This window comes from Accipiter gentilis, chromosome 11, assembly GCF_929443795.1.
Source record: "Accipiter gentilis chromosome 11, bAccGen1.1, whole genome shotgun sequence".
Classification (NCBI taxonomy): Eukaryota; Metazoa; Chordata; class Aves; order Accipitriformes; family Accipitridae; genus Astur; species Astur gentilis.
In genome coordinates, this window is record NC_064890.1 from 24,820,951 (window position 1) to 24,834,323 (window position 13,373).

The 13,373-nt window shown below is 40.0% G+C and overlaps 1 protein-coding gene across 1 annotated transcript in view; it reads right to left on the bottom strand.

Moving 5' to 3' along the window:
* Nucleotides 1-2,498: 2,498 nt before the first annotated feature.
* The window catches only part of LOC126044528 (ADP-ribosylation factor-like protein 8B), a 29,553-nt gene continuing 18,678 nt past the window's right edge, over nucleotides 2,499-13,373 (bottom strand). Inside the window, exons 3-7 of the mRNA XM_049814288.1 lie at nucleotides 11,816-11,889; nucleotides 11,423-11,516; nucleotides 9,175-9,242; nucleotides 5,676-5,746; nucleotides 2,499-2,891 (exon numbers count right to left, since the gene is read on the bottom strand). Of these exons, the coding sequence (XP_049670245.1) occupies nucleotides 2,842-2,891; nucleotides 5,676-5,746; nucleotides 9,175-9,242; nucleotides 11,423-11,516; nucleotides 11,816-11,889 (357 nt within the window). The 3' untranslated portion in view covers nucleotides 2,499-2,841. The remainder of the gene's footprint in view (nucleotides 2,892-5,675; nucleotides 5,747-9,174; nucleotides 9,243-11,422; nucleotides 11,517-11,815; nucleotides 11,890-13,373) is intronic.

Genomic DNA, 13,373 nt, shown 5'->3' on the forward strand with positions numbered 1-13,373 from the left:
GCCTGGAGGATGTTGTGTATGTTGGCCAGATTGCCACCATCATGCGTGCCTAGGGATCAGGACCACTGAGCACACCATGGCACTTGCCACCTCCAAGCAAAGCCAGAGCACAACAGCAGCCTTTCCTGCTCCGTCTTGCAGTCACTTCTCAGGAGTGCTGAGTAGCAGAAAGCAAACACAGTGTGGTCACTCCATGTATCTCCATGCCCTCCCTGCATCTGAAACACATCTAATGTGGATCCATGCAAGGCATCGCATTATATATTGCTGTCTGAGCAAGACGACACTCCCTGCACAGAGGCTCCTTTGCAGAGAGTTTGTGACCTCTCCAAATAACATTGCTGCAGTGCTGTCTCCAGTGGTCTAGACCTCTGTAACACTTTATGGCCATATGCAGTCTCAGACATAGAATGTCAAGAGCTGTCAGTCAGCTACAATTCATCTTCCCCACAAAGCTATTGAGTGTGACAGCAAACCCTCATTTTGAGCTAAGCCCGTTTTGAAAAATTACTTGAAGGCAAGCTGTTGAAAAACAGACACGCTGTTTCAAATGGGAACAGTGAGGCTAGTGCCTGTGCTGATTTGCGGTAGGTTCAGATACAAGGTCACACAGTAGGAGAAATGAGAAAAAAAAATCAGCATATGCTGTATAATGGGATAATTTTAATAGCAAAATTGCTCATTCTCATTTCTTATTCCCAGAGATTCATTCAGCCAACCTGGAACCTAACCTCCTCCCTCCACAGGTTGCCTTTAGCTTGCATTGGTACTTGGTGATGTGTATACCACATATAGGAAGTTAACTTCTTTGGTCATCTCCCAAGGAAATACTACATTGAGCAAAGCAAGGGAAGGAGAGGAGGCAGCACCACTTTTCTCACCAGTGCAGTCTTGGAAAACTGGCTGGTTTCAATCAACGTGCAAAGAGGTTGCATCCACTCCCACAAACCTCCCGCAGCAAAGGGGCAAGAGAGGTCCAGATTAAGGAGTGACACAGCAAGATTTGATACGAAGCTCCTATGCCAGAAGCATGACCTTGCATGCCATGATATTAGGTTGGAAAGATGAGGCACAACCATCAAAAAGCACAACTACAGGAAGGATATTGAGACCACTGGTACAGAATTGGCTCTTCTCTTGTGTTGTATGCATAATGACTGCAAGTCTAGCAGATTCCGCAATGGCTTTACTACTTCAAAAATCAATGAGCAGCAACAGTGTTCAAAATTCATCACCTTAGTCATCTAATGCTGGTTTTTCAGCATACAAAATGTCACTAGATGGACTAGATGTCTGATTCTGGAAGGTCATTCCCAACATCCCATTTCAGGAACATCCACTATTAACTTACTTAGTCAGCACTCAGCACTTCACACATAGTCAAATTATTTTCATGTAACCATAGAAAAATTAGCCCCTCTGGCCAGACTACTGCAGGCAATACTGCAAACATTTACAAACAACCGCTATAACCTGACTATCATGCTTGTAGTAGCATTCTTCTGACACTTGAGAAAGATTTTACCAAGTCTGTTTTAAGCAGTGCATCAGAGCCACTAGCCTAAAAGCATCCTCAGACATGACAGAAAATGTTGCTATTTTTATAGATCATGTACTTAAGTGCAAGAACTGCATAAGCAACTTATAACCTTTTTAATACTATAGCAATCAGCTGATTGACCACATCTTTAGACCAGCATCCCAGAACTACTCCCTCCTAGATCTGCAAGTGTCCTTGAAACACTTGGCCACTGAGCATCTATCTTTCGTAAGTTTTAAGTCTATCTATTATTTCTTGACAGGAACCTTCTGTATTTAAAAGAATTTCCAAACTCACAGAATTCCCATCAGACTGCTTCTAAGTGAAGCACTTGGAAGCAGGTATCTGTAAGATGTTAGCAAAGCATCAAAATTTAAAAAGTGAATTGCTCCTTTAATCTGTGTCAAAAGAACTAATCCTACTTCAGGGCCCAGCTATATTAGGCTGTATACTCGAAAATTCTGCAAGGTTCAGGAATGTAAAGAGTAGTCCAGAAGCACTGTAAAAATTATTTCATTTACAATAAAAATGTTTAGGAAATCCATTAATTTTGGAGATAAAGTCAGAAAAGATGCACATGATCTCACCTGTTTTCCCTTTGTATTTTGTTGTCTGTTTAAGAGAGAAAAAAACCCACTGCAATTCCAGACTCTTTCCTCTCCCAATAGAGGAGGACAGGATTGTCTAGAATTTGTTTTATTTTTAAATTCCCAAACAATATTCATATGAATCATTTACATTAATGACTGGAAAAAAATAGATAACTACAGATACATGACTTTGGAAATAACTTTTCACCAATCAGAGTATCTGAAAGTGTTCTGATTAACAGCATTTTGTTCAAGTAAGATGCTTTTAATTATGGTTTTAATTGATTATTGATACTTAACTACAGGTGTTTGCAAGGAAAACATTCTGTATGAGTAATTATATGATATGTTCAAAAAAACCAGTCATATCTGTTTCCACTGTGCATTTTATTCAGTTTCAAATTAGAAAAAAATTACTAAGTATTTGACAATTCACATGCATAAACTCAAAATTTCAGCCCAAAAAAGTATTCATTTCTTTCAGTCTTGTATTAAGGTATCCAGGAATTTCACCTAGGCAGACAAATATCTGGATTTTTAAAAAAAGAACCAAAATAGAAAGACAAGCTATAATTCAGTTTTACTTCTGTTAACAAACACGACCAAAGTGAGTCCTGGTAGTACGCAGTTGCATTCTTTATCTTTTCAGTTGCCTATAGCTGATAGGAGTCAAAGTGATTGAGAAAGAGTTATCTTCAGCAAAAGTTTTCTTCAACAGTGTCTTGATTTGGAGTGCTGAATAAGCCATTGTAATGTTATGTCTGCCAGGATAGATAAAACAAAATGAAAAACTCAACAGCCTGTTTGCAGAGTGTAAAAGGATAACAGAACATCAGCAGGTTAATACAAATAAAAAAACCCCAAACAAAACCCAGAAACTACAGGCTCTCATTTACACCTAATTAAAAATTCAGTACTTAAAACTCCAGGTAGAGGTTTTTTCTGTTGTTTTTTGTTTGGTTTTAAATTATGTGCACTTTGTATTCTTGAAATATGATGACTGACTTTGAGTTCTCTAAGCCACAGATGAAGAACTGTTGGAAAAGCAAAGATTTAAGATGACAATAAAATGAACTGTAAAATCCAGACTAGAATGAAATGTAGTGTGAGAACAAAGGCAGAAATACACAACTGGAAGGAAAGAGAAGGGCAAACATCTGACAAAGCATTAAGAAGCCATTTAGGCAGGTTGTAGGAGTCCAAGGTCTCTCAAAGACACACAACACTGGACTGAAATTTGACAGCTGAAATTGGTAACCCTCCTGATACAATCTAACCCAACTGCATTGGACTGAAAACTGCAGCAGTTCACGAACTGATTCATAAGCAGATTAGATGTTTTTGCCTCAAGGCAGTAACATCTGTCAGGGAGGCAGGAATGTTGTCAGGGGGCAGCAAAAGCTCTAGCCCTCAAATTTAAATTTTTTGCCACATCTGTCCTAAGTTCAAACCAGCACTCCATGAATATCCTGGCAGACCAGTTCAGGCACTGCAACTGCAGGCAAAAGCGCCCCACGGTATCTAAAACAAAGCTAATAACTATATACTAATCTTCCACAGTCTCTCAGGACACAAACTGGCAGCCTTACACCTACACCTCCTGAGAAGACCAGTTAGATAGGCTGCAGTTTACACTGAAAAATTACTATCATCTCATTCAACTGCATTGACATCAATCAAAAATGCAGAGGAAGAAGACAGCTCCTAGTCTTCTCCTTAACAGCCTAGTAGTTTCATCACTTTAATAAGCTAAATACATTTTCATTATAGTTTTTCATTACAAATTATATTTTCCAGTCCTTTGATCTCCCTAGGTTCTTGCCCAACCTCTTTTCAGTTTCTTAAGGTCTTCCTCAAAATACGGCACACAGTGCTCCAGCAATGCCTGCACAGTTCCAAACACAGGATATATGCAGTCTGCTCCCATTTGCTATTTCTTTGGGCAAATATTCAGGAACCAGGCTAGCCTTTCTAGGCACAATGTTAGACTGGAAGATACTTGACTGATTTTCAGTTAGGATTTGAGTCTTTTTCATCACTGCTCCCAGAACTTCGACAAATAAGTGACCTACACGGTTCTGCATTAGTGATCATTATTTTCATTATTTTCCCATTTGCAAATTTTAGCATACTTTTTTTTGCATGCTTTTCTCTTCCATGCCGTCCATATAAATGAACCAGGATCAAAACCTATTTTCTCCAGGATCCTCTCAGAAATTAGGCTGGTTTTATCACTTCTGAGATCCTCCACTGCAGCCTTGCCAGTTTGATAAGGATCAAGCACTGCATTTCTAAAACCTCAATCACCTTCACTGCCCTTCACCTATGTAGATAATCTTGACTACGTTGCCTACCTCGGTCTTTGTATCCCTAAGTCTAATCTTCCCCAGTGTAGCAGTACATTCTGTGTATTTCCATTACTCAGAGATAACTGTTGCATCCCAAGCTGCAGCAAACCTGGGTCCAGTCTTCTTCAAACCAACACACCCAAATCATGTACACCATTTCCAAGAGCAGCCCTCACTGCCTAACACATCCCTGCACACAGCTGAAATCTCCCCCAGTTCTCTGAAGCCCAGGTGTCATGGCATAATCTCCTTGCCATCTCCGCTACCCAGTCCTCTCTGCCTAGGATGGAAATTTCCCCTGCTGCTGAGAGAAACTGGCTTTCCTCCCATTCCCACTCCCACTGTCTCTCATTCAGCTGAGCCCCACAGAGCTGCCCAGCTCTTCTAAGGAGTCTGGCTTCCTCAAGAAGCAGCCATAAATATCTACCCAGGCTGCATCCCTCCCATCCAGCACCACTTGTCTTAGCAGCATGCAGGGAAGAATGGTGGCACAGAGCCAGCATGCCCCCAGGAAACCACTACTGCTGGCTCAGCCTGTGCTTAACTCTCTTCTCCTGCCCCGTGGAGGGAAGGAAGGGGAGAACATGACAGAGGAAAGAGACAGGAAAGTGGAAGATATCGGTGAAAGAGAGGAACAGGCAAAAAGCAAAGGCAGATGGGAGACAATTTCATGGAGCTTTTAGAGGTCCTCACTGACTTCAGGATATACTCTGTGTGTCTCCAGTAGGACAAATGCACTAGTCCCTCAGTTTGAGGAACACCGCCACACAGCCACATGCACATAAGGCCTGCTTACAAAGTAAAATCGTGTATGGAGCAAAACACTTACCAAAATTTTTTAAGTATCACCTAATAATTGGAAGACCTTCCTCTCCAGTTACTGTTTTTTCAGAAGTAACACAGTTTTTGTGAGGGATTCAATTACTTTGGGGTTTAAATATGCTTTTCCAAGGCCCCTTCCAAATTAATTTCTTAACTTCTCATGGAACTAAATAATTCTACAAGTGACTTTTAAATTACACATAATTCTGTATTAAAACAAATACAATTGCATGCAATATTTGCAACAAAATCGAAGTAAATTGAGATTTTCAGTTATATATTAGAGTTAGATATTCAAATCTCATTAACAACTTCAACATCGGATCCAAAGTACAAAGTATACATTGATGATGCTGTAAGAAAAAAGAAGCTTACCAATGTTATCCTTCTCTTTACAGGAAATAGAATAGCAACAGATTTCTCTGTCTTGAATAGCTGAAAGGTTTCTACAGAAAAAAAAAAAATGTAGTGCTATAACTGCACAAAAACTGACAACAGAAATTTCCATTAAATTACATGTTTTCTGCTTTTTACTCAGTGGGTTCAATTCTATCCTCAGATATTAAATTTTGAAAATATGCTACTGCACACAGAAGAAAAACATGTTTCTTCAACTATAAACATCAAAAGGTTATAAAGTCATTTCACAAAAATTCAAATTTCTTATTAAGGCAGTGTAATAGTGATTAATAAAACCACAGAAATCCATGAACTGAAAATAACATTTCATAGTGGCAACCAAGTAACATTACCATTCAGCCATTCTTAGCATTCTTAGCATTCCCTTTTTACTCTTTTCACTTAGAATTCGGAGCTTTTATCTCTAGTAACTCTAATAATCAAATAACAGTACTCAAATGATCATACCATTAATCTTCAGGACTTTTATTGTATCATACTCAAACATATCACATCTGATTCCTGCTGAAAGGATGCCTCTACATTTAGGAAGAAACTGATTCTTAATTAACTTTTGTTTCTTTCTGGGAATTTCCCTATCCCCCTCAGAGTTTCTGAGCACTTTTTGTTATTTTTTCATTTATTTATCCTCACACAAGTGGCACAGACATGCAGAAAAGAGATTACGTTCCTGGAGCAGATGGAGATTGGAGGCACTGAGAAGGAAGGAGTCTTGAGACCATACAAGAGACTCTAAGAAGAGAACTAAATACTGACCTCCCTGGACTTCAGGAGAGCAAACCTGGCCTCTTCAGGGACCTGCTTGAAAGAGTCCCATGGGATAAGGCCCTGTACCGAAGAAGGGCCCAAGAATGTTGGTTAATATTCAAGGGGATCAAAAGCAGCCCACCCTAATGAGTCTGGAAAAAAAGCCAGGAGGCATAAGTGAATGAACAATGAGCTCCTGGCAAAACTCAGTCACAAAAAGGAAGCATATAGAAGGTGGAAGCAGGGACAGGTAACCTGGAAGGAATACAGAAACAGTGTCCAAGCATGCAGAGACACAGTTAGGACAGCCAAAGCCCAACTGAAATTGGATGTTGTGAGGGATGTTGAAGGCAACAAGGGCTTCTATAAGTACATAAGTGACAAATGGAAGACAAGGGAAAATGTGGGCCCATTGCTCAATGAGGTGGGGGACCTGGAAAAGGCAGGACTCAATGCCACCTTTGCCTCCGTTTTTACTAGCAAGATTAGACTTCAGGAATCCCAGGCCCCAGAGACCAGGGAAAAAGTCTGGAGCAAGGAAGTTGTACCCCTGATGGAAGAGGATCACGTCAGGGAATACATAAGCAAACTGGACCTACAAGTGACAAGACAGCTGGCTGATGTCATTGTGAGGCCATTCACTGATAACCTTTGAACGATCATGGCAATTGAGAGAGATGCCTGAAGAGTGGAGGAAAGCAAACGTCACCCTTACCTTCAGAAAGAGCAGGAAGGAGGACCCAGAAAGCTACGTAACGGTCAGCCTCACCTTGATCCCTGGGAGGGCTATGGAGCAACTAATGGTGGAAACCATTTCCACGCACATGACAAACAAGATGATGAGGAGGAGTAGTCAGCATGGATTCACAAAGGGGAAATCATGCTTGACCAACTCGATAACCTTCTACAATGAAATCTACAGCTTGCTAGATGAGGGGAGAGCAGTGGATATTGTGTACCTTCACTTCAGTAAGGTTTTGACACTGTCTCCCACAATATCCTCATAGACAAGCTGAAGAAGTATAGGTTGGATGAGCAGATGGTGATGTGGACTGAAAACTGGTTGAACAGTCAGGCCCCGGGGGTGGCAATCAGTGGCACGAAGGCTGGCTGGAGGCCAGTAAATAGTGGTGCACCATGGGGATCAGTACTGGGTCCAGTCCTGTTCAACATCTTCACCAATGATCTGGATGATGCAGCAGAGCATACCCTCAGCACGTTTGCTGATGACACAAAACTGGGAGGAGCGGCTGATACACCAGAGGGTTTTGCTGCCATCCAGAGGGACCTCCACAGGCTGAAGAAATGGGCTGACTGGAACCTCATGAAGTTCAACACAAGGAAGTACAAAGTCCTGCCCTTGGGAAGGAACACCAGTACATGCTGGGGGCTGACTATTTGGAAAAGCAGCTTTGCAGAAAAGGACCTTGGGGTCCTCATGGACAGCAAGTTGAACATGATTTAGCAACATGGCAAAGAAGGCTAGTGGTATCCTGGACTGCATTAGGAGGTGTGTTGCCAGCTGGTCGAGGGAGGTGATCCTTCCCCTCTATTCAGCCCTGGTGAGGCCATACCTGGAGTGCTGTGTCCAGTTCCAGGCTCCCCAGTACAAGAGGGATGTGGAGCTACTTAAGAAAGTCCAGTGAAAGGCCACTAAAATGATTAAGGGACTGGAGCATCTCACATATTAGGAAAGGCTGAGAGAGCTGGGACTGCTTAGCCTAGAGAAGAAGAGGCTCAGGGGGGATCTTATTAATGTGTACAAGTATCTGAAGGGAGGCTGTAAAGAAGATGGAGCCCAGTGACAGGACAAGAGGCAATGGGCACAAACTGAAACACAAAGAAACACTTATTACCTCTGAGGGTGACTGAGTGCTACTAGCACAGGTTGCCCAGAGAGGTTGCAGAGTCTCCATCCTTGGAGATATTCAGAAGCCGTCTGGATATGGTCAACGGCAGTCAGTTCTAGGTGGCTCTGCTTGAGCAGGAGGGTGGACAAGATAACCTCCAGAGGTCCCTTGCAACCTCAAGCCATTCTGTGATTCTGTGTTTCCTAAGTCTCAGTTTAGCTGCTTAGCCTTTGGACCATCCTTCTATACTGAAGCCTCATTTCACTTCACTGCGCTTGCACTGCATTTCACTTGCACTTCCTACTGATTGAAATTATGTGATATGAGACACAGAAACCTATTCTGCAAAATTATTGCTATACTGGCCATTTTTACAAAATTGTATATTTCCTTTACTATTACCCTTACAATGCATCAATTTAAGTTAGTTTCTGTAATCCGTAAGTATATGCTTGGCTACATGCCAAAAATATCTGAATTGCTTAAATTTACAGAGAGTAGTTTGAAATGGTTCTGTTCTAATGCCGTTTGAGCATTAAACTGCCACTACAACGTACTCTGAAAAGTGTAAAGGAGCCTATTACTATATATAGCAGTTAGATCTTCAGTGATGAGAAAACAGGATTATCTGAAACAACTGTATACAACCGAAATAATAATCAAGAGAGGTTCAAATCTACTGTAGTCAGTTATCAGCCTAGATTGCTATTTCAACTGCCAGCAGAGCTCGGAGTGGAGTATCTGAGAATATAAAATGGAATCTGTTATAGCTGGTTATTGCCATGGACTACCAACGATTTTCTCTTATATATTGAATTTCACAGTGTTTCAGCTTTTTACACAGGCCAGCTACTTACAATTTCTCAATTAACTGCTTTTCATCCAGTGCACCTGGGAGGTCTCTTTTATTTCCAAGGACTAACACCTGAAAGAAATTATTCATATTCATGTTAAATCCAGAAGCAATAAAAGTTTATTTTTGTCTTTAACCACTTGTTGGCATTATTTTGGATCTTGCAGCCAAGTATTTAGAACACAGTAGCAGACATATTCAAAATGACCAATGACTGTGGGAGCATCTTGGAAATCCTGCTCCTAGCCAGGGTCAGATGCTGGGTACACACCCTCTGGAAACTGGATCCAATTATTTCTGGGTATATTGGTATCAGAAGTCTCCTCTGGAAGTGAATCTCTCCATTCGGGATGGCATTATGGGACGGTGTCAGATTCCACCAGGTGGATTCCTTTTGCATTCAACTAAACCTGGATGAGAGCATGCACCAGGTGCACTCAAGCCACCAACAGACATTCAATCCACAGGACCACACAAATGTTAATCAAAAGTAGGGCCCCAGAAGTAGAGGCTGGGTCCTTAAGATCCAGAAATTATTCTCTCTACAGTTTTACTCCCGTGCTTCTTAACATTGACATACTAAACAGCCAGGCATCCAAAACAATATATCACCCAAGCACCAGCCAAATAACTCATTCCTCTCCAACCCCTTTGAGCATCCATGGTAGAAATCAGAAGGGCAGCCATTAGGAATTAAGTCTGATAAACACAGTAAATTTACTGAACAGATGCTGGAATTCAAGAATTCCTACGCAATACTTAAGGCTTCAAGTATAAATTAGGATCAGATGAATGGGCTGTGTACATTCTAAGATAAAGTAAGCAATGGAAGGTTTTTCTAATTATGATTGCATTATTGTTTTCCAGATGCGTTACAATTCTGAGTCAAGCTTGTCCCATTATTTCCCATGAATTTGGAACACGTTAAAACTCATTACTTGCAGTCTCAGATTAATAAAGCTACCTTAAAATCTATAATGCCAGAGCCCGAGTACAATAAATTGAAGGAAGTTCAATAGTAGTTACTACCTATGAAATAAAAATAAGTAAAAAATACATTACTGCACCTTGGAAATTACTCTGCTGGTCAGGCTGGGCAATTGGAATGTGATATTGTAATATATAAAAGGAAAGGAACTTAATTAAATATTTCTGAAGATATGAGAGACCTAGCATTTCAGGAAGGAAAAGTGCAAAGTAAATAAAACAGGATGGGAAGGCAGTACAAAGGACAAAGTCACTCACCATGAACAGCATAACTGTAGATTTCTGTAGGATTTGTTCAATATGTACTTCACATAAAAAAATGCAACAACAATAGCAAACCTTATAAAAAAGATGGGGAGTCACTTGAAAAATTCTCCTTTGAGAACAGATGTGTGAGAACTTTATTCTCACAATGATTTTATGTCAGCTGTCTGTTTACTCATCCTCAGATGACTTCAACCACTTGCACTGGCTAAGCGTCCTAATATTTTCTTACAAAAAATGGGCCAAGCAAGAGCCATCAAGCTGTGAGTGACTTCCTCCTGATCTGTATGTACCATTGTTTTATTTCTTATGATCAAAGGTATGAACTCTTGCTTGGTGATATCGGCATCAAAGATCAATGGTAACCTGACTGATTCCTACTAGCTCCAAATTGGCAGATTACACTTAATTAAACAACATTAGTCTCCACCTCTGTAATTTCTCACTAGAATGTCAGCAGAATATACTATTCTTTGATACCTCCTACTGGAGAACAGATGCATATTTAATTTTTTTTCATACAGTTTAGTTTGAAAAACTAAAAAGTCAAGAAAAAGAAAAAGTCAGGACACAGAAAAAGTCAAGCTCCTCCACAATCTCTGGAAGCAGAGGACGCTATTTGATGTTAGTGTCTGCCACTCTTTAGAAAGACAAATCTCACACACCATAAGATACTGACAGAAACATATCTGGGTCACTGGTTCAAACCAAGCCAACAAGGCGACTGACTAGAAGTAATTACTGTCTGATAATGCCACATGTGAAAATGATTTTTTTCCAAATCTATTCTGACCTTTAGACTAGACAACATAAAAACACACTGCAGCACTGATAAGAAGTTGAGTACTCTTAAAAAATGCCACAATAATTTTTGTAAGAACACTCAATGTATCAAGGCTGCATCATACTTAAACTAGTTTCAAGAGTCCAGAGGAACCAATTCATGAGGATTTAGGCTACAATGGCTACATTCAGGTAAGAATAATAATCAAAATACTTACTGGAATTCCATGCAATTGTGGCTTATCTATCAAACTGTGCAGCTCATTCTTTGAAGCTTCTACTTTTTCTAAGTCTGCTGCATCCACCATGTAACTGCAATGGGAACATAGTTATTTATGGTATTGTCTATTACTTGCAGAAAGTTGCATTAAAACATCTGAAATGTGACCAATGTGTTCCCATTGACAAGAGCATTAAAACAGTCTGTGGGGAAAAAATGGCCTGGAACATGCAATTACTTATACAGTGGGCTGGCTGGATGTGTAAAACACACTACTTTTATCGTGTTGGGTCTTCTTATGTGATAGAGGTGGACAGAAAGAAAAGCAAATCTATATTAATAATACGTATTTTTAAATATATGTTCTATGGGCATACAAAAGAAAACTTACACAACTGCATTGACTCCTCTGCAGTAACGCTCCCACATGCTTCGAAACCTTGGCTGTCCTCCAATGTCCCATACCTGGAAAAGGTAAGAACACCCCAACCCCAAAAACATTTTTGAACTACACAGTACTAACAGAACAGAACAAAAGAACTCTTCCATGCAGCATGCAGGCTGTACTGACAATGCCTAAATGTAGGCAGGGGTTTTTTAAGTGACCTTCCTCAAAAGACTGATCTTCTCAGCCCTTTCCAGTCAATGGAGGGGGACAGGCACATTCAGAGGTCAAGTCAGTCCTGTGACCTTAGCAGCTCCAAACGTCCATTTGGAGAATTCCACCCTTTCCCGCTCACTGCAAAAAAAGTCTTACTCGGATACCAAAGCGAATTCTTCAAATACACAGTCTAAAACCCAGAAAGAATAGCATCACTGTATGAAAACAGTTAGGAAGTTGCATTTTTTATGGGGCTAGGGAGACCTGAGTTAAGAATGCATCAGGCCTTCAGCAGGATAAAGACGGATATTAAGTAAATAAAGAGTTGGTTGGAGAGCAGATTGAGTCCATGTAAAGGATGATATATTCTAGGGAGATCCAATACCTCCACAGCTCTGCCATTTGTTCATCAAATGTGCTTTAAAGACACATGGATTAACTGATCAGAACCAGAAAGGAAACAGTGGTGTAGGGTAGGCCTGAAGTGATTAATCAGTGAATCTTAAGGAAAGGAAGCTCAAATTCTGCTTGGGATTTTATAAAGCTCCAATCCTGCAAATACTTATGCATGCTGTTAGTGTCTGGCAATCCCACTAAATTCCTTATCGTTAAAAGGCTAGCACATTATTTTTCTGTACCGGAGTTACTTATTCTGCTTTGCTTGCAAAAATCCAGTATTTTTGGTGGATGACAATAATCTCGTTCTAAAACTGTTTCCAAGATCAAAATACCAAGGAAAGGATCTAAATCATGCAGGCAAGGGCTGCATGATGATATAGGTGTTGCAGCTACATCCAAAGACAGTTGTGTTACAAGTGACACACCTATTAAAACAATGATGAACACTGAAAAATAAAAGGAATGGATCCGTTCCTATGTAAAAGAGAAGTAATTATTTCTTATTTTAATCAGATTTAGCTAGCAAAACAATAGGTACTACATACCAGATCTAAGAGGCATATCCATTACAGCACAAACTAAATTTGGAAGTAACATACACAGAAGTAAAATTTTCTTGAGAGTTGTCTTCATATTTATACTTTATAAATCCAAACATATTAAACCTGCTGTGGCAACAAAGACTTGCACAAAAGAGCAAGACTTATTAGACCCTTCAGGTAAGGCCTTTTTCAACTAATGTGGACTACATTTTTAATTCCACAATCCATAAATCATATTTATCTATCAATTTCTTTATTATTTTCAACATCTTATGTTCGTATTTTATAAAGAAATATTTCCCAGTTCACCATTAAAATAATTCCCTGATTGATATCTTACTGTTCCTTCTGGCATAAAATTACTATATCATCTAAATGTAGATTGCCTTTGATCCCATTTATAAGAT